The sequence below is a fragment of the Podarcis liolepis genome, assembly GCF_965112155.1.
Source record: "Podarcis liolepis genome assembly, chromosome: 11".
Taxonomy (NCBI): domain Eukaryota; kingdom Metazoa; phylum Chordata; class Lepidosauria; order Squamata; family Lacertidae; genus Podarcis; species Podarcis liolepis.
In genome coordinates, this window is record NC_139565.1 from 56,756,017 (window position 1) to 56,775,211 (window position 19,195).

The 19,195-nt window shown below is 45.4% G+C and overlaps 1 protein-coding gene across 6 annotated transcripts in view; it reads left to right on the top strand.

Moving 5' to 3' along the window:
- LOXHD1 (lipoxygenase homology PLAT domains 1) overlaps nt 1-19,195 on the top strand; it is a 181,133-nt gene that overhangs the window by 35,039 nt on the left and 126,899 nt on the right. For all 6 annotated transcript variants that reach the window (XR_014517219.1, XM_083465658.1, XM_083465661.1 and 3 more), the window contains exons 3-4: nt 7,335-7,415; nt 10,168-10,352. Coding sequence is in view for 5 of the 6 variants with exons in the window: in XM_083465658.1 (XP_083321784.1) it covers nt 7,335-7,415; nt 10,168-10,352 (266 nt within the window). In the remaining variant the exon portion in view is untranslated. The remainder of the gene's footprint in view (nt 1-7,334; nt 7,416-10,167; nt 10,353-19,195) is intronic.

Here is a 19,195-nt window from a genome sequence, read left to right on the forward strand (position 1 = left end):
GTGTGAATGGTAAAATGATTATATGTCCTGCTTGTCATGAAATTTAAGTACAGATTCAACAGACCCACATCCAAGCAGATTTAGGGGTATTGAAATATTGAAACACTTTATTGTCACTTGTACAACTTGTATACAGTGAGATTACACAAGCACCCCCCACTCAGCTCTCTTAGTCCTAATTCCCCTCGTTTAATGACGCACACCCACCAAACCCGAAAGTCAGTTTCCCTGTTGTTATCTTTTCATTCAGCAGCCTAACAGCCCACAGATAGAAGCTGTTCTTTACCCTGTTGGTGCGACTAATCATGCTTCTATATCTTCTGCCCGAGGGCAGGAGATCAAGAAAGTGCTAGCCAGGCTGTGAATCATCCCTGAGAATTTTCCTCACTCTCCTGAGGCAACGTTCTTCTGCTGTTTCATCCAGCGGATTCACGGGACAGCCCATAATATCTTGTGCTGTATTCACCACCCTCTGTAGGCACTTCCTGTCAGTTGATGTCAAACCAGCGTACCACACCGTGATGCAGTATGAAAGGACACTTTCTATTGTGGAACGGTAGAAGGCGATCTACTGTGTGAATCAAAAACTACGGTGGCTGAGCCCCTGTGGTTCTGAATCAGAAGATGTCAGAATCATAGCATTAATGAAAAAGAGGGGTGGGTAATTTATAGAATCATAGAATTGTAGAGTGGGAAGGGGTTCTGACGGTCATCTAGTCCAACCCCCTGCAATGCAGGAATCTCAGCTAAAGCATCCATGACAGATGGCCATCCAACCTCTGCTTAAAAACCTCCAAAGAAGGAGAAACCACCATCTCTTCTGGGAGTCTGTTCCACTGTCGAACAGCTCTTAACGTCAGAAAGTTCTTCCTGATGTCGAGTCGGAATCTCCTTTCTGGTAGGGTTGCCATACAGTGGTACCTCGGGTTACGAATGCTTCAACTTACGTTTTTTTGGGTTACGAATGATTGTAATCCGGAAGTAAGTTGTCCAAGCTCTTGGAGGCCTCGCCGCTGCCTGGAGGCGGGGCCTACGGAGCTCTCTGAGGCCTCCGCGAATGCCAGGAACCAAGCCCCAACATCCGCGGTGCCTGCAGGGCTCCACAGATGTCGGAAGCCAAGCCCTGGCATCCACGGGGCCTGCAGAAGCTCTGCAACTGGGCTCCAGCCGCAGGAGCTCTCTGAGGCCTCCACGAATGCAGGGAGCCAAGCCGATTGTTTGGCGCCCCCTCCAAACAGTGAGTTTGGAAATAAATTTTATTTTTTTCCATCTAAAATACTGTCTTATATATTTTATAGTACAGTACATTGATTATTGCCTTCATTTTTTGGATCAGTGGTCTCGTGAAACAGTAAAATTCGTGTTAAATTGCTGTTTTAGGGAGTGTTTTTTCATCGTCTGGAACGGATCAATCCACTTCCCATTATTTTCAATGGGAAAGTCCGCTTCAGGTTAAGAACGCTCCAGGTTAAGTACAGACTTCCAGAACCAATTACGTACTTAACCTGAGGTACCACTGTATTTCGAAAAGTAAAAACCAGGACACCCCAAAAGTTGTTAAGCTTTTAAGGAAACCCCCAAATTGTCCAGGACAAAATGCTGTCTTCCAGAGATTCCCCCTGGACATCACTTTGGTCCATAGCTGTCAACTTTTTCCTTTTTTAAAGGGAAATTCCCTTTTTCCGAATAGGATTCCTCTCAAGAAAAGGGAAAAGTTGACAGCTATGCTTCGGTCTTTGAAATCCCTGTAATGTCCAGGAAAATCCAGACGTATGGCAGCCCTATTTCTTGTAACTTGAATCCATTGGTTGGGAACTGGAGAAACGAGGTTGCTCCATCTTCCGTGTGACAGCGCTTAAGATGCAGGCTGCAACAAGGAAGATGGCTGGTACAATGTTCAGATTTTCCACAAAGCGGTTTGTTTTCTTAATGGCCCCATAGTCCTGACGGAGAACGATCAACAGTACAATCCTACTGGTGTGTACTCAGAAGGAAGTCACATGGAGTCTTATGAGGCTTAGTCCCCGTTAAGTGGGTAAAGGATTGGCTTAAAGGACAATCCAAACCTCACTTACTGGGAGTAAACCCCCTATGCGGCCTAGGACCCTCGTACCTACGGGACAGCCTCTCCTGGTATGTCCCACAGAGGAACTTACGGTCTTCAAATAAAAACATATTGAAGGTCCCAGGCCACAGAGAGGTTAGGCTGGCCTCAACTAGAGACAGGGCTTTTTTGCCTGCGGCTCCAATCTGGTGGAACGCTCTGTCACAAGAGACTAGGGCCCTGCAGGACTTGACATCTTTCCACAGGGCCTGCAAGACAGAGCTGTTCCACCAGGCCTTTGGCCAAGGCACAGTCTGACTCTCTCCTTTGGCAATCTTCACAGAACTTTAGCTTAATGGTTGCCATTAATTTGATTTTAATTAATTTTTATAATGAAATGTTTTTAGAATGTTGCACTATTTTATTGTTGTTAACTGCCCTGAGCCCGGCTTTGGCTGGGGAGGGCGGGATATAAATAAAATTTATTATTATTATTATTATTGAATCCACTAGGACTTACTTATGAGTAGCCATGGCAAGGATTGCACTGTGAGGCTCCCATTCTTGTGTTGCGCCAGGTTCTCTACTATGCTTGATTGCTTTCAATGTTTCACTGAAAATGCTAATTTCATACCATAATGCCACATTTTCTCCATGTCTACAGCGCTGACAAGAGGTACCTGAAACTCTTTTAAGTTCCCCCCTCAAAAGATCTTCTTTCTCCAGTGAAGCAACTCAAACACGAAAACCTTATAAAGACAAATAATATGGGAATGGTAAAGGAAATGCATGAAATTTCAGGCCTCTTTGCCATATTTGAAACAACCTGGAGATGATTTCAGAATACTCAAACGCATTCAGTGCACCAAGTTGGCTCCTAGTACACTGTAGATGTTTCAGACCACCATTTCCATCAGTCCCAGCTGGTGGTGGGATAGAAATTTAGTTTTGTGTTCATTTCAACGAGAAACCACCGAATTCACACTCTTCAAACGAATGTGTGAGGTCAAACACAACTATCCTTTAAATTTTGCATTTTTGTGAATGTTGCGTAACGGTTCTTCAACCGAACGTTGTGTACAAAAGTGCATATATTAGTGAAAACAACATAGAGAATTAATTAATTCAGGGGGACTTGTTTGCAAAAATGTGCATATTATTCAAAACTGCATACAAGAATGGGTTTATTAGGAGAAATTTGCTGATGAATTTTCATGAGGGTTTTTCTTCTTCTTCAAAATAATAAATTGCTGCAGAGATGCGGAGAACTGTAGATGGGGAAAATGAGAAATCGAGACCATATTTGCACCAGACATTTAAAGCAATGTGTTACCATTTTAAACTATCATGGATTTGCAGTTTGTTAAGGGTGACAAGACCCAAAGTTCTCCTAATTCCCGGAATTCTCTGGAAAGAGGAACTCACTGCTAAACTCACTCTGTAAACTATAACTCTGTGAGAGGAATAGGGGTCCCCTAAGAACACTCATCAGCCTTAACAAACTACAGTTCCCATGATGCTTTGCGGGGGGGCATGATTCTTAAAGTGGCATACTGCTTTAAATGTCTACTGCAGACGGGGCCTGAGATAAAATGACAGATTCATCCACACACACTCCAGCTGCACAGCAGCGGCCATAACAACATGTTTCTTATTTTCATTTATTTATTTTACATCATTTACATACTGCTTGATTGTAATAAAAACCTCTAAGAGGTTTACAAAAACAAACAAACACATTAGAATTATCAGTGAAAGACAGTTAAAAACATTCCAAAGATGATTAAAATAAACAGTAAGCAAAGAAAGAGAGATTAAAACATATGCCAGCATTCTACATAGGCTTTTCAAAGCAGAAAAAAAAGAAAATGGTTTTAAGCAATCACTGAAAGTAGTTTTTGTTTTATTTTGCCATGTTGAAAAAGTACTTTCTCATGCATCTCCCAAATCTCTTCCCAGTCAGTTTCATTTATGACCCCAGAATGAGCCGTTAAGCATTGATGGCTAGGAATCTTGTTCAGCATTTGAAATTAACTCTCTCCTGACTTAAACCTGCAACTGCACTCTACCTTACCTTGCCAAATGTCACAAAAATCGCTTGCCATTCTTCCAAAACAGCTTCTCATTTGACCTTTTAAAATTCTTATTAAATGAATACCCTGCTTGATGTAATTATGGACCGTTTGATTGTAAAAACAACAACCCTCAAAGCAGTTTACACAAAGATCAACCATAAAACCAGCAAACAATTACATTAAAGCAGTTAAAATACTAAAGTAGTTTAAAATTCACACCAGCGTTTCTAAACATCAGGAGTGAAGGCTTGTCTAACCAAGAATGTTTTTAGCAGGCACTGAACAGAGCAAGGTACCTGCTTGGTCTCAATCGGCAGGGAGTTCCGAAGTGTAGGTGCTGTCACACGAAATGATGGAGTTATTACAAACGTGGAAGGGGTATTATGTGTCACCTGCACCAGTGCCAATTCTGCACTCAAGCAGGCAAATATGTGGCAAGGCGATCTCGTAGGTAAAACTGGTCCCAAATTATTAAGGGCTTTGTATACTAATAGCAGAGGGATGCGGGTGGCGCTGTGGGTTAATCCACAGGGCCTAGGACTTGCCGATCGGAAGGTTGATGGTTTGAATCCCCACAACGGGGTGAGCCCCCGTTGTTCGGTCCCTGCTCCTGCCAACCTAGCAGTTTGAAAGCACACAGTGCAAGCACCGCTCCGACGGGAAGGTAAATGGCGTTTCCGTGCGCTGCTCTGGTTCGCCATGCTTAGTCATGCTGGCCACATGACCCGGAAGCTGTACGCCGGCTCCCTCAGCCAGTAAAGCAAGATGAGCGCCGCAACCCCAGAATCGTCCACGACTGGACCTAATGGTCAGGGGTCCCTTTAACTTTATACTAATAGCAACACCTTGAAATCAACCTGGGAGCAAATCAGCAAGCGGTGTCGATCTCTGAGCACAGGTGTTATACCCTGACAAGGCGTCACCCCTCTCAGAAATCTCGCTGCAGCGTAATTGCTTTTCAGGGCTTCCCAATTCCCGTCCTTCTCTTCCCCGTGGTCTCCTCAAAAACAGAACAGAACAAACCTCACAGGCAAAACCAGAAGGAATTTATTCCTGCCTGTTAGCTCCAGCTAACATTTGATGGTAATAACTGATTCAGCAGCAAGGGTGGCGAGAGAGCACGACGCCTACGCCCCGCTCCAAATTTGTCACGCTGTTCACAGAATATGGCAAAAGGATGGAATCTCATGCATCTCCCCGGCGGGCTGTTTTCGGAGCGTTGACGGATGATACGCCTTGCGGAATGCATGACATTTGAGACCCCCTGTTTCGCTCCACGGCGCCGATTGCACAAAATGCCATGCATTTCCTCAAAGGTGGTGCCTTTCTGGTTGCCACAAGGCTTTCTGCTTCTTTCCCTTTCACGGCTGCGTGCTGCCACACCAGTGCATGGCAACGTCACCTCTGCATTTCGGCGACGCACGTCACAGAATGGTCACCACAAGGCATGCTGAAGTCACATGAAACGTCTTTGCCATAGGTTTCCCCTTCCCCACGTAAACATACAGGAATTTGCATGTCTCTGTGTGTCATCAAAGACAAGAAACATCCATTCCAGAGGTCCCCGCAAAGTAGACTTCACTTCCTGCTTCTGTTGCATCTATATTTTTATAGGTTGGGGTGGGGGCAAGTCAGCCTGGATGACATCTGTGGGTCCTGTCCAGGCCTGCCATCCAGTGAGGCTTAGAATTGATTGATTGATTGCATTTATTCCCCCCCTTCCTCCAAGGAGCCCACTGAGCCTTTTGGGCTTGCTGATCAGAAGGTCGGCGGTTCAAATCCCTGTGATGGGGTGAGCTCCCGTTGCTCTGTCCCAGCTCCTGACAACCTAGCAATTTGAAAACATGCCAGTGCGAGTAGATAAATAGGTACCACTGTGGCGGGAAGGTAAACGGTGCTCTGGTTTCCATCACAGTGTTCTGTTGTGCCAGAAGTGGTTTAGTCATGCCAGCCACATGACCCAGAAAGCTGTCTGTGGACAAACGCCGGTGCCCTTGGCCTGAAAGCGAGATGAGTGCTGCAACCCCATAGTCGCCTTTGACTGGACTTAACCGTCCAGGGGTCCTTTACCTTTTATATAGTTCTCTTCCCCCTCTCCACTTTATGCTCACAACAGCCCTATGAGATGGTTTTGGTGCGCCGGCGATCTCCACTAGGGAGAAAGCGTCTTCACCCTGGCATGCCCTCCACTGGGAGTGCAGCAGGGAGAAGAGTCTTCATAAAGGTCTTACCTTTACTTAGGCAAGGCGGTTGGCGGTGGCTGGAGGATGGTGGGCTGAGTCAGCCTGGCTGGGTTGGGGGGTGGCAGCATGCGTGTGATGTCACACACGTATGACACCCCCTCCATGTTGGGCACAACTCAGTGCTCTGTCTAAGGCTGCAATCCTGTGTACAATTATCTGGGAGTAAAAACAACAGAACTTACTTCTGAGTAGGCATGCATAGGGATGCAATGGAAGAGACTGAGCAGGTGTTCAGGATGTTCCCTGGTTCAAATCTCACCTGTGACATGAACTCTCCAAAGTGAGAGTTTTGTCCTACACCTTAGATTTCCATGCATACCAACAAAAAGGTAATAGTAGCACCACTACTTCAAGAAGCAAGCTGATCCTAGTTTCTGCACATTGTGGAACTTGTGAGAACATGGGATCAACGTTTCCCCCCAGTACCAATTTTCCCTTGCTCTTCTCTTTCTTAAATTCCCTGCCTTCACTCTTCCTTGCTTCCTGCTTTTCTCCCCAGTAAGACCAGCTACTCTGGTTTCTAGCCAGCACTCTTCGGTTGTCAGTACTCCTCTTGACGGCGTCCTCCAATGTTGTCTTTCAATTTAAGAAACCAAAACACTGGGAGAAGCACAAGACGCACCCAGCGTGACCCTCAGTCCGAGGTGTCTGTCCCAGCCAAAATGACCCCTCACTTCCCTCAAGGGAGACTGACTGTGAGAATTCCGTGCTGCCTCTTTCATCCTCTCAGCCTTGGAATGTTCATGGACATTCTGATGCCTCCCACCAACTCAGCCAATAGGAGCCAGAGGCTTCATGGCCACCGCTGAGCATTACAATAGATATTGGGAGCCCTCCCCCACACTTAGGTTCAAATTATCAGGTGATGAGTCAGCTGAGTGGTGGAAATGCATGTGCAGACCATCTGTAACGATCACTGTTAACCCCTGCTTTTCAATAATTGTGCTTTCTGGGGGCATGTGTATATTTCAGGAGCAGCTCTGCCTTTGAGAGGAGCAAAACGGATGTGTTTCGAGTGAGAACCAACAACGTTGGGACAATCAGGAAAATAAGGTATGGTAGCGGAGACACAGAATATTGGGTTCCCCTGAACCACATAGTCTTATCCAGGGGTTAGCAAACTTTTTCAGCAGGGGGCTGGTCCAGGGGGCGTGAGAGCCAGTGTGGTGTAGTGGTTAAGAGTGGTAGTCTCGTAATCTGGGGAACTGGGTTCGCGTCTCCGCTCCTCCACATGCAGCTGCTGGGTGACCTTGGGCCAGTCACACTTTTCTGAAGACTCTCAGCCTCACTCACCTCACAGAGTGTTTGTTGTGGGGGAGGAAGGGAAAGGAGATTGTTAGCCACTTTGAGACTCCTGAAGGGGAGTGAAAGGCGGGATATCAAATCCAAACTCCTCCTCCTCCTCCTCTTCTTCTTCTTCTTCTTCTTCTTCTTCTTCTTCCACTGTCCCTCAGGCCTTGTGGGGGGCCGGACTATATTTTTTTTTGGGGAAAATTGAACGAATTTCTATGCCCCACAAATAACCCAGAGATGCATTTTAAATAAAAGGACACATTCTACTCATGTAAAAACACGCTGATTCCCTGACCGTCCGCTGGCCGGATTTAGAAGGCGATTGGGCCAGATCCGGCCCCCGGGCCTTAGTTTGCCTAACCATGGTCTTATCGGACAAATTCATGGGCTTTTAGCAATAAGGTGCATATCAGGTGCTAGAATTATAGGCAGGCATGATGGCTTGCTAGCAGAGCCAGATTTAGGTTTGATGAGGTCCCAAGCTACTGAAGGTAATTTGTCAGCAACAAATTGTCACTGTTTTTTGTGTTGAATATATGCCATATAGTAATTTATGGACCTAATAGGTATCTAAAGCCATTTGCCACTGTTGCTGTATGTAGGTTTTATTTCATTTATTTTTTATCTTATATTTTGGAAATGTACATCCAGTTTTTCCCCCTTTAAATTTTTTTGGGGCCCCCAAGAAAGTGGGGCCCTAAGCTATAGCTTGTTTAGCTTATATGTAAATCTGGCACTGCTTGCTAGATAGAACAATTACTCTCTTCTCCCCATTCCCCGCTTCTTCCAAAACCCTGTGATCCAATTTGGGGGGGCACCCATGGGAGAAGAAAGCCACAGCGCACAAGTAGACGTCCTTGCACAGGGCCCCAGCCAAAATCCCCACTCAGCCCCAAATTCTTGACTTGAATTTCCCACATTCTATGTTGTCCCCAGGGATAAGCTATCTGAGCACATAAAAGGCATCACTTGGAATATAGAAATTTAGGAAGGGGCCTTAAACCAAGTAACACCATGGGTCCATCTGGGTCAGTATTGTTTTCTCTGATCGGCAGCAGCAGCTGTCCAGAGTTGCAGACAGGGATCTCTCCTGGCTCTAGAGATGCCGAGGATTGAATTTGGGGCCTTCTACATCCACAGCGAGATGCAGGTGGTGCTGTGGGTTAAACCACAGAGCCTAGGACTTGCCTATCAGAAGGCCGCCGGTTCGAACCCCGCGACGGGGTGAGCTCCCGTTGTTTGGTCCCTGCTCCTGCCAACCTAGCAGTTTGAAAGCACGTCAAAGTGCAAGTAGATAAATAAGTACCACTCCGTCGGGAAGGTAAACAGCGTTTCCGTGCGCTGCTCTGGTTTGCCAGAAGCGGCTTAGTCATGCTGGCCACATGACCCGGAAGCTGTACGCCAGCTCCGTCAGCCAATAAAGCGAGATGAGTGCTGCAACCCCAGAGTCGGTCACGACTGAACCTAATGGTCACTGGTCCCCTTACCTTTACCTTTACATCCACAGCGGGACGCGGATGGCGCTGTGGGTTAAACCACAGTGCCTAGGACTTGCCGATCAGAAGGTCAGTGGTTCGAATCCCCACAACAGGGTGAGCTCCTGTCGCTCGGTCCCTGCTCCTGTCAACCTAGCAGTTCGAAAGCACCCCCAAAAGTGCAAGTAGATAAATAGGTACCACTCTGGCAGGAAGGTAAGCGGAGTTTCCATGCGCTGCGCTGGTTCGCCAGAAGCGGCTTAGTCATGCTGGCCACATGACCCGGAAGCTGCACGTCGGCTCCCTCAGCCTATAGAGCAAGATGAGCGTTGCAACCCCAGAGTCGGTCACGACTGGACCTAATGGTCAGGGGTCCCTTTACCTTTTATATCCACAGCAGGTGCTCTAACACTCAGCTACTGCCTTTCCCCTATAATGGCACCACAATATCATATATGTGAGCAAACAGCTCATCATTTGGCGATTCTGCAATGTGAGAATATCCACCTGCCTATGGAGGGTGTATGACTGGATGAGCTTAAAAGTTGTGTTTAAATCAATAGAATAGGAAACTGATTAAATCAGGCCATTGATATAAAGAAGAACCCCAGTTTCTCAAAGGAGCTGAACTTGATTCATGTTACAACATGAAATATATATATATATAAAATGATAAAAATAATATTAATATATAATATAACTGCAATACTTGGCAATCATCGTTAATGATTTTTAGGCAATTTTACATACATCTTTTCACAAAATCTTTTTGCTAAGATGAGTTTAAAATTATTGGAATTATGCAGAAACGTGAAAAAGTCAATTATTTTTTAATGTCGTTATTTACCAAGGAAAGCTAAATTATATCAATTTAACCAATGCATATTTTGAATTCCCAAGTCACGTTACAATTTTTTTTAGCACCCCTCATTTTGGGAATCTGAAAGTTGAAAAATTCAGCACTCCCCACTGTTACATTAAACGCAAAGGTGTAGCAACCCCCCCAAACCCGAGTCTTGTTCTGATTTGTGCGACAGAATTGAACACGACAACACAGGGATGAACGCCAGCTGGTTTCTGGATCGTGTGATAGTGACGGACATGAACAGGCCCCACCTCCGCTTCTACTTCCCGTGCAACAATTGGCTGAGCAAGGATGAGGGTGACGGACTCTATGTCAGAGATCTTATCGGTAGCCTTAACCCCATGGATGTTCCCAAAGGTATGTCATTCTGCAACGGGCTGAGCTTACGACTGTGCAGAACAGCGTCGAAATGGGGACAGCTGATGCTGGTGGTGGTTATAAAGTGAAAGAATATGGTAATGATTTAAGTCTTGGGGCAATGATGCTGTCAAGAAATTTACAGAAGGCAAGGGAGAGCGGGTATAACAACAACAACATCAAAACTTATTATTTAAGCCCCGCCCATCTGGCTGGGTTTCCCCAGCCACTCTGGGTGGCTTCCAACAAAACACTAACACAGTAACCTATTAAACATTAAAAGCTTCCCTAAACAGGGCTGCCTTCAGATGTCTTCTAAAAGTTTGGTAGTTATTTTCTCTTTGACATCTGGTGGGAGGGCGTTCCACAGGGCAGGTGCCACTACCAAGAAGGCCCTCTGCCTGGTTCCCTTTAACTTGGCTTCTCACAGCGAGAGAACCACCAGAAGGCCCTCAGCGCTGGACCTCAGTGTCCGGGCAGAACAATGGAGGTGGAGATGCTCCTTCAGGTATACTGGACTGAGGTATGGTTGGGTTTTTGCCATGGGGTCGCCCTCCTCCTCAGATTTATATCCCACCCTTCCTCCAGAGGATCTCAGGGCAGTAAACATGCCAATGCTAAGACCGTACAATTAAAAATTCTAAAACAAGTTAAAAACAACTCTATGCCACAGGAGCGGCAAGGATCCTAATTGCTAAAAACTGGAAAGAAGAAACTGTGCCAACAAAAACGGAATGGCAAGGCAAGCTGTTAGAGTATATTGAACTGGCTACATTAACAGAGGCAATGAGAGATCACACTAGACAAGAGTTTCAAAAAGCATGGGGAAAATGCAGAGAATACTTCACAAAACAGTGCCCTAAAATACATACCTGGACTTGTTTTGATTAATGTCTGCAGGAGACTTTGTGGATATTTAAGTTACAATTAGAAAAACCTTAATAATTATTCATAAAGGAAACAGTTTATAAGAAGTAAATAAGGAAGCCAGATAAAGGAAGTATTTTATTTTGTTGTTTGTATTGTTGTATGTTATGCTCACTGTATGTTATGTTCACATTTAATGAGTGTGGATTGTGTATTGGTGGGGTGGGGGGGTTATATTATGTTGTAAATAAAATTCCAATAAAATTATTAAAAAATACTAAAAACAACCATATAAAAACATTTAAAAAATCCCTAAAAGCAACCATACTCAAACTAATAATTTCTGGGTTACCAGGGACAGGACCTTCAGCCTAGGTCAGCAGGACTGTTTTGCATTTTTCTCCTAAATGTTAACAGTGAGGGAGACTGGTGCAACTCATTAGGGAAGGCATTCCACAAGCAGGGAGCCACCACCAAGAAGGCCCCGTCATGAGTTACCACCAACCAGGCATGCACCTAGTGGCCTCCCTTGCTGGTCGTAGGTTCTGAGATGGTTGATACAGGGGAAGGCACTCTGTTCGGAGCAAATGTGTGCCCAATCTCGCTTCTTCAGGAACTGTTCTTTTCTGTGGTTTCCTTCAAGGATATATGTATTACAAACACTTGCATCCCTTCTAAACCTGTGAAATGCTCCCAGTTTCCCCCAAAGAATCCCGGGAATTTTAGCTTTGCTGTGGAGGATGCCGTGGATATCGTTTTTCGAAGTGCTCGTCTGCCCTTTACAGAACTGCGGCTCCTAGCAATTCCCAGGGAAAGGGAATGAGCAATAATCCAGTGTGACGTTCGCCGCAGTGTCGATCCATCATTTTACTTGCCGCAAACCAGGCAGGTGGCTAACAAGCAACGCCAGCAATCTTACCATGTGGAGCATGTTACATAGGTATATGTAACACGAGCAAGGAGTCCACCTCCCCCTGGTGTCAAAGACTTGTGAAAAAGGAGCCCGCAACACTTAGGTCAATCATAGTTCATCTCTGTTGGCTAAAAGGTCAGTTCAACGGAGATGAACTTGGAGTAGCTTTTCCCACATCAGAAAGACACCAGACTCTGATGGGTGGACAGCTGTTATATTACAAGGGCTGATTGGGATGAAGAAACACCCTGACCAAGCAAATAATAATAATAATAATAATAATAATAATAATAATAATAATAATAATAATAATAATAATTTTTAAATTTATATTGCCCTCCCCAGCCAGAACCAGGCTCAGGGCAGCTAACATCAAAATATATGATACATTAAAACATTACACTTACAGTTTTGGCAACACGTTGTTGTTGTTTAGTTGTGTCCGACTCTTCATGACTCCCTGGACCAGAGCACGCCAGGCACTTCTGTCTTCCACTGCCTCCCGCAGTTTGGTCAAACTCATGCTGGTAGCTTCGAGAACACTGTCCAGCCATCTCGTCCTCTGTCATCCCCTTCTCCTTGTGCCCTCCATCTTTCCCAACATCAGGGTCTTTTCTAGGGAGTCTTCTCTTCTCATGAGGTGGCCAAAGTATTGGAGCCTCAGCTTCACTATCTATCCTTCCAGTGAGCACTCAGGGCTGATTTCCTTAAGAATGGATAGGTTTAATCTTCTTGCAGTCCATGGGACTCTCAAGAGTCTCCTCCAGCACCATAATTCAGAAGCATCAATTCTTTGGTGATCAGCCTTCTTTATGGTCCAGCTCTCACTTCCATACATCACTACTATGGACCTTTTTCGGCAACTCAGTATACTCCAATTAAATAAAACCAAACAAATCTAGTCAAACACCAAGTACCTATCTGACTAATTAACAATTATTCCATTGTTAATGGGAGGGAGGGTTGGGTTTTTTTGGGGGGTGGGGTGCAGCAAAAGTGAGAAAACCTTTAGGTTTCCCTCTTACTGGCAAGGAGCAGAAACTTCCTTCCATGTTCCTTGCTGATATACGCTTGTTTGTCATGGAGAAGGGGTGACATTTGATGCCAGTGGGTCACAGCTGCCCCACTGATTTTGCCAGCTTCTATATGCCAGAGATTATTCTCACCCCTATTGTTGCTGTTTAGTCGTTTAGTCGTTTCCAACTCTTCGTGACCCCATGGACCAGAGCACGCCAGGCACTTCTGTCTTCCACTGCCTCCCACAGTTTGGTCAAACTCATGCTGGTAGCTTCGAGAACACTATCCAGCCATCTTGACCTCTGTTGCCCCCTTCTCCTTGTGCCCTCCATCTTTCCCAACATCAGGGTCTTTTCCAGGGAGTCTTCTCTTCTCATGAGGTGGCCAAAGTATTGGAGCCTCAGCTTCAGGATCTGTCCTCCAGTGAGCACTCAGGGCTGATTTCCTTCAGAATGGATAGGTTGGATCTTCTTGAAGTCCATGGGACTCTCATTCTTCGGCAATCAGCCTTCTTTATGGTCCAGCTCTCATTTCTATACATCACTACTGGGAAAACCATAGCTTTAACTATACGGGCCTTTGTTGGCAAGGTGATGTCTCTGCTTTTTAAGATGCTGTCTAGGTTTGTCATTGCTTTTCTCCCAAGAAGCAGGTGTCTTTTAATTTCATGGCTGCTGTCACCACCTGCAGTGATCACGGAGCCCAAGAAAGTAAAATCTCTCACTGCCTCCATTTCTTCCCCTTCTTTTTGCCAGGAGGTGATGGGACCAGTGGCCACCACATAAGGTAGCGTCTTCAACCTTTTGCCCTCCCTTCTTGTTTCTGCTCTAACACAGCCAAAGCCTCCCACCAACCTTACAATTCTGATTCTATGCAGGTCACATTTAATTCCAGGCCTAATTCCACTCTGCCGCCTAGCGTCTCATAAATATAATAATAATAATTTATTATTTATAACCCGCCCATCTGGCTGGGTTTCCCCAGCCACTCTGGGCAGCATTCCAGCTCAATATTAAAAACAATACAGCATCAGGCATTAAAAACCTCCCTAAACAGGGCCACCTTCAGTTGTCTTTAAAAAGTAAAATAGTTGTTTATTGCCTTGACATCTGCTGGGAGGCCATTCCACAGGGTGGGTGCCACTACCGAGAAGGCCCTCTGCCTGGTTCCCTGTAGCTTTGCTTCTCGCAGGGAGGGAACCGCCAGAAGGCCCTCAGCGCTGGACCTCAGTGTCCGGGTAGAATGATGGGGGTGGAGACGCTCCTTCAGGTATACAGGACCAAGGCATAGCTTTCAACTTTCAGATTTGAAAATAAGGGATCAGCAGCCAGAAAAATAAGGGATCAGCAGCCTCACCTATCCTGGGGACAGTCTACGGGATATTGAACAATCTGGCATAGCAGCAGGAAGCAGCGGGAAATGGCACTAAAATAAGGGAATTTCCTGCAAAAAAAGGGAAGGTTGACAGCTATGGACCGAGGCCGTTTAGGGCTTTAAAGGTCAGCACCAACCATTGTGCTCGGAAACGTACTGGGAGCCAGTGAAGATCTTTAAGGACCTGCATAAACTACTATGCAGAAGGTTGCATCGGAAAGCTGGGCAACAGTGCACAATTTATGATCCAGCATAAGCAAGGATTATACAGTGGGTTGGCTGAAGTTTGCGAAGGGTCTGTCTCTATGAGCTCCGGCTGTCTTTTGGTTGAGTTCACATTTGCTGATTTCCATCCGTCTAATCCACGCAAGGCATCTAGCAGCTGGGCTGATTTGCACCGAGCGGATCCTGCCAAACCGACAAGCTGGAGTTGGAGAACCGCATGGCTTTGAACATGCCCAGTGGCACAGTTGGCCAGTCATGGGGGCAGCAAACTGGATGCCTGGCCTGATTTGAAGGCAAAAGGGCTTCCAATTTCTAAAGCCCTGTTTTGAGAGAGCTGCATCTTTAGCAAATACCTCCGGCAAATGTGAGCTCAAATGTGCAGAAAGGCTTTGGGGCTATGTGGAACGGCAGCGAGCGTGAAAAGCCAGGACTCGTTGCTTCGTTACTTAAAGCTGCCATCCTTATCAAAGTTTGTAAAATGATTTATGGGGAAAGTGGATATGGAAACTTGAAACTCGTGGCCCTACCAATCAAGCTGAATGTTGGAAGATTCAGGACAGATCAAAGAGAGCACATCATCACGCAGTGCGTTGTTAAACTGTGGAACTCATTGCCACATGAGGCAGTGAGGGCAAGCAACTTGGACGGCTTTAAAAGGACCGGGTAAATGCCACCTTGCCAACAAAGGTCCGTATAGTTAAAGCTATGGTTTTCCCAGTAGTGATGTATGGAAGTGAGAGCTGGACCATAAAGAAGGCCGATCGTCAAAGAATTGATGCTTTTGAATTATGGTACTGGAGGAGACTCTTGAGAGTCCCGTGGACTGCAAGAAGATCAAACCTCTCCATTCTGAAGGAAATCAGCCCTGAGTGCTCACTGGAAGGACAGATCCTGAAGCTGAGGCTCCAATACTTTGGCCACATTGTGAGAAGAGAAGACTCCCTGGAAAAGACCCTGATGTTGGGAAAGATGGAGGGCACAAGGAGAAGGGGACGGCAGAGGACGAGATGGGTGGACAGTGTTCTCGAAGCTACCAGCATGAGCTTGACCAAACTGTGGGAGGCAGTGGAAGGCAGGAGTGCTTGGCATGCTCTGGTCCATGGGATCACAAAGAGTCGGACACGACTAAACGACTAAACAACAGCAACAAATGTTGAAGATGTGGATTAAATAAGGCAGATTTCATACATATCTCTTGGAACTGTTCTTAAATAGAAATATTCTGGAAACTGGTTCAGGTTAATATCTCTGGCATGTTAGGATATCATATACCCTTGGAAGCTAAAATATCGCTGTAGGTTGTTTCGGAAAATAATCGAGAAGTAGCTTTCAGTTATATAACGGCTGATAAGATTATACTTATAAGGGACATGGGTGGCGCTGTGGGTAAAACCTCAGCGCCTAGGACTTGCCGATCGCATGGTCGGCGGTTTGAATCCCCGCGGCGGGGTGAGCTCCCGTCCCAGCTCCTGCCCACCTAGCAGTTCGAAAGCACCCTTAAGTGCAAGTAGATAAATAGGTACCGCTTTATAGTGGGAAGGTAAACGGCGTTTCCGTGTGCTGCTCTGGTGCCGGTTCGCCAGAGCAGCTTTGTCACGCTGGCCACGTGACCCGGAAGTGTCTGCAGACAGCGCTGGCTCCCGGCCTCTAGAGTGAGATGAGCGCATAACCCTAGAGTCTGTCAAGACTGGCCCGTACGGGCAGGGGTACCTTTACCTTTACCTTTAATATTATAATAGCTAAAAGGTGAGGGGAAATGATAACTCCTACTCTATCTGAATGGAATGAGAAAATTTGGTGCATAGTAACAAGGATTAAGCTAACTTATTATAAAATAATAACATATCAACCAGCCTAACAGGTATATGGAAAAATGGGTATTGTTTTCAATGTTTTGAGCAAGTTCAACAATAATGTCCGACCTTACGCTGCTTTCAAGCTGCTGTAACAGTATCTTTATGCTCTTCATCTTTGGTTTATTTATAAGATAAAATGTATATAGTAAAAAATGAGGGTTGGATGAATTCATGGAGGAGTGGGCTATGGGTGCTACTAGCCACAATGGCTGTGCTCTGCCTTCATAGCAATGCTCCTGAATACCAGTTGCTGGCATTCTTATCACTATGGTTAAAAGGGAACCGTCATTCATCCTGCGTCAACCAGGCCACAGCGATGTCAACAGCTACCTTTGGAGGGTGACAGTAATTCACACTGGACTGTGGGCCTAAATTCAATCTACCAGGCCCCTTTATATGGCTTTTAGAGGCCATTTCTAGGAAACTCCACCCTCTCACCAATCACGTGACATAATTTGATGTCACCTGTCAATCATTTTGATTGGCTGTCCACTTCCCATGGCCTTCAGGTTGAGACTCCATTTTACATATTTTATGCAAATTTAATTATTTTATTTGCAGTTGGCCCTAAGGCTAAGGAGGAATTGAATGCAAACGTACAGAAGATGTACAGAAAATGAGTAAAACTATATAATTTCTTAGTTGTGCTTAGCTGAGTTTTTTTTTTTTTTTTGCTTAGCTGCTTTACTTTTTTATATATATATATAAATGTTTATTGGATTTTCACAAATTATAAAAACACACAATACACAATACAAACATACACACACAAAAACAAACATGTATAATTTCGAGTCCTTTTTTTCTTAAAACCTACTTCACCGACTTCCCCGTACCTCCCCTTTCTGCATCCCAATTCCCAAATTATTTCAGCAAATCCTCCCCCTTAATTTTATCTAATTTTTCCTTATTCTTTTCTTTTACATAATCTTTTTCCTCTGTAATCCCCTATTTTCTATAACCGCAACATTTTAACACTCATTAATTTTACAGTATTTCTTAAGATAAATTTTAAATTTCCTCCAATCTTCTTCCGCCGTCTCTTTCCCCTGGTCTCGGATTCTGCCAGTCATTTCAGCCAATCCCATATAGTCTAGGCTTAGCTGCTTTACTTTCTCTTCAGTGGCCTTTAGCTCCACCCATTTTAGCTGTTGGCTCCGCCCATCACCAGAATGCAGCCCCTGCAAAGCTCTCCAGATTTGAATCTGGCCTTCGGGCTGAAAGTGGTTCCACACACCTGCGCCAATTACTCTCTCCTTTCCTTCCATTTCTGTTTGCAAGAATCTGAAAAACAAATCTGTGACGTGCTGAAGGGACAAAGATACTTTGCAGATCCCTAGACATGTATTTGGACGTGATTCCTGGCGAATCAGTCTTCTCCATCTGTTTGCATTTCGACTCTTTTCTGCTGCTGCTGCTGCTTCTTGCTGGCTGCCAAGATGTCGGGGTGCATGTGAAACTAGGAACCAGTCCAAGCTTAATTAGCCTCTCCTTCCTGCCAGATTTAGTCAATGATGCCACTAAACAGGTCTTCCGAGGGAAGCAGAGAAATTCACACAGCCCTTCCAGGCACAAGAATGACTTGCCTCGCTCTTCCACTGTACCTTCTTAACACACATGTAGTCTTCATGCCTGGCGCTGCTGGAGAAATTTAAAGGGGTCTCTAGACTGGAAGCATCCCTCCCAGGAACCCCAAAGATGTAGGCTCCAGGTGAAATATTGAAATAAACATACACAAAGGGGCAGCCTCAACAAATAATGAGGAGGCTGCGAAGAACCACATCCGAAGCAATGGGTTTTTTTTATACACTTCCAGAATACATACGGGATTTCTATTCACCAATCGAGGGATTGCAGCAGTCTTCACATTTGCAACCCAATAGCACCGTCCTGAACCAATCAAATTCATTTGACTCTTTAGAACAGCCCTCATCATCCTATCATGTGATTGCATATAATCGTTCCTCAGTGTCTTTCTTTATTAAGACTTTGATGAAATTTTCCTGTTCATTTCCTGGCCAATGTGTTTGTAACCAGCAGAGGGAGCAGACACACTGTGTTATGGGAATTGTCCAAAAGGGGTGATTAGAACTAGTGCAATGCATCACTGAACTTCCAGAGTGTTTTCACCCATGGTTCCCTCTCACAACTTGCTTGTAGCCATCTCATCTATTGCCAGAACACCTGAAGAGGAAGACCATTTTTGAGAGGTGAGGCTGAGCATCTATATCTTGTCCTCTTCCTATGAAGCCGTTGCTACTGGATGATTGTTGTTGTTTAGTCTTTTAGTCATGTCCGACTCTTCGTAACCCCATGGACCATAGCATGCCAGGCACTCCTGTCTTCCACTGCCTCCCACAGTTTGGTCAAATTCATGCTGGTAGCTTCGAGAACACTGTCCAACCATCTCGTCCTCTGTCGTCCCCTTCTCCCTGGGCCCTCCATCTTTTGCAACATCAGGGTCTTTTCCAGGGAGTCTTCTCTTCTCATGAGGTGGCCAAAGTACTGGAGCCTCAGCTTCAGGATCTGTCCTTCCAGTGAGCACTCAGGGCTGATTTCCTTCAGAATGGATAGGTTTGATCTTCTTGCAG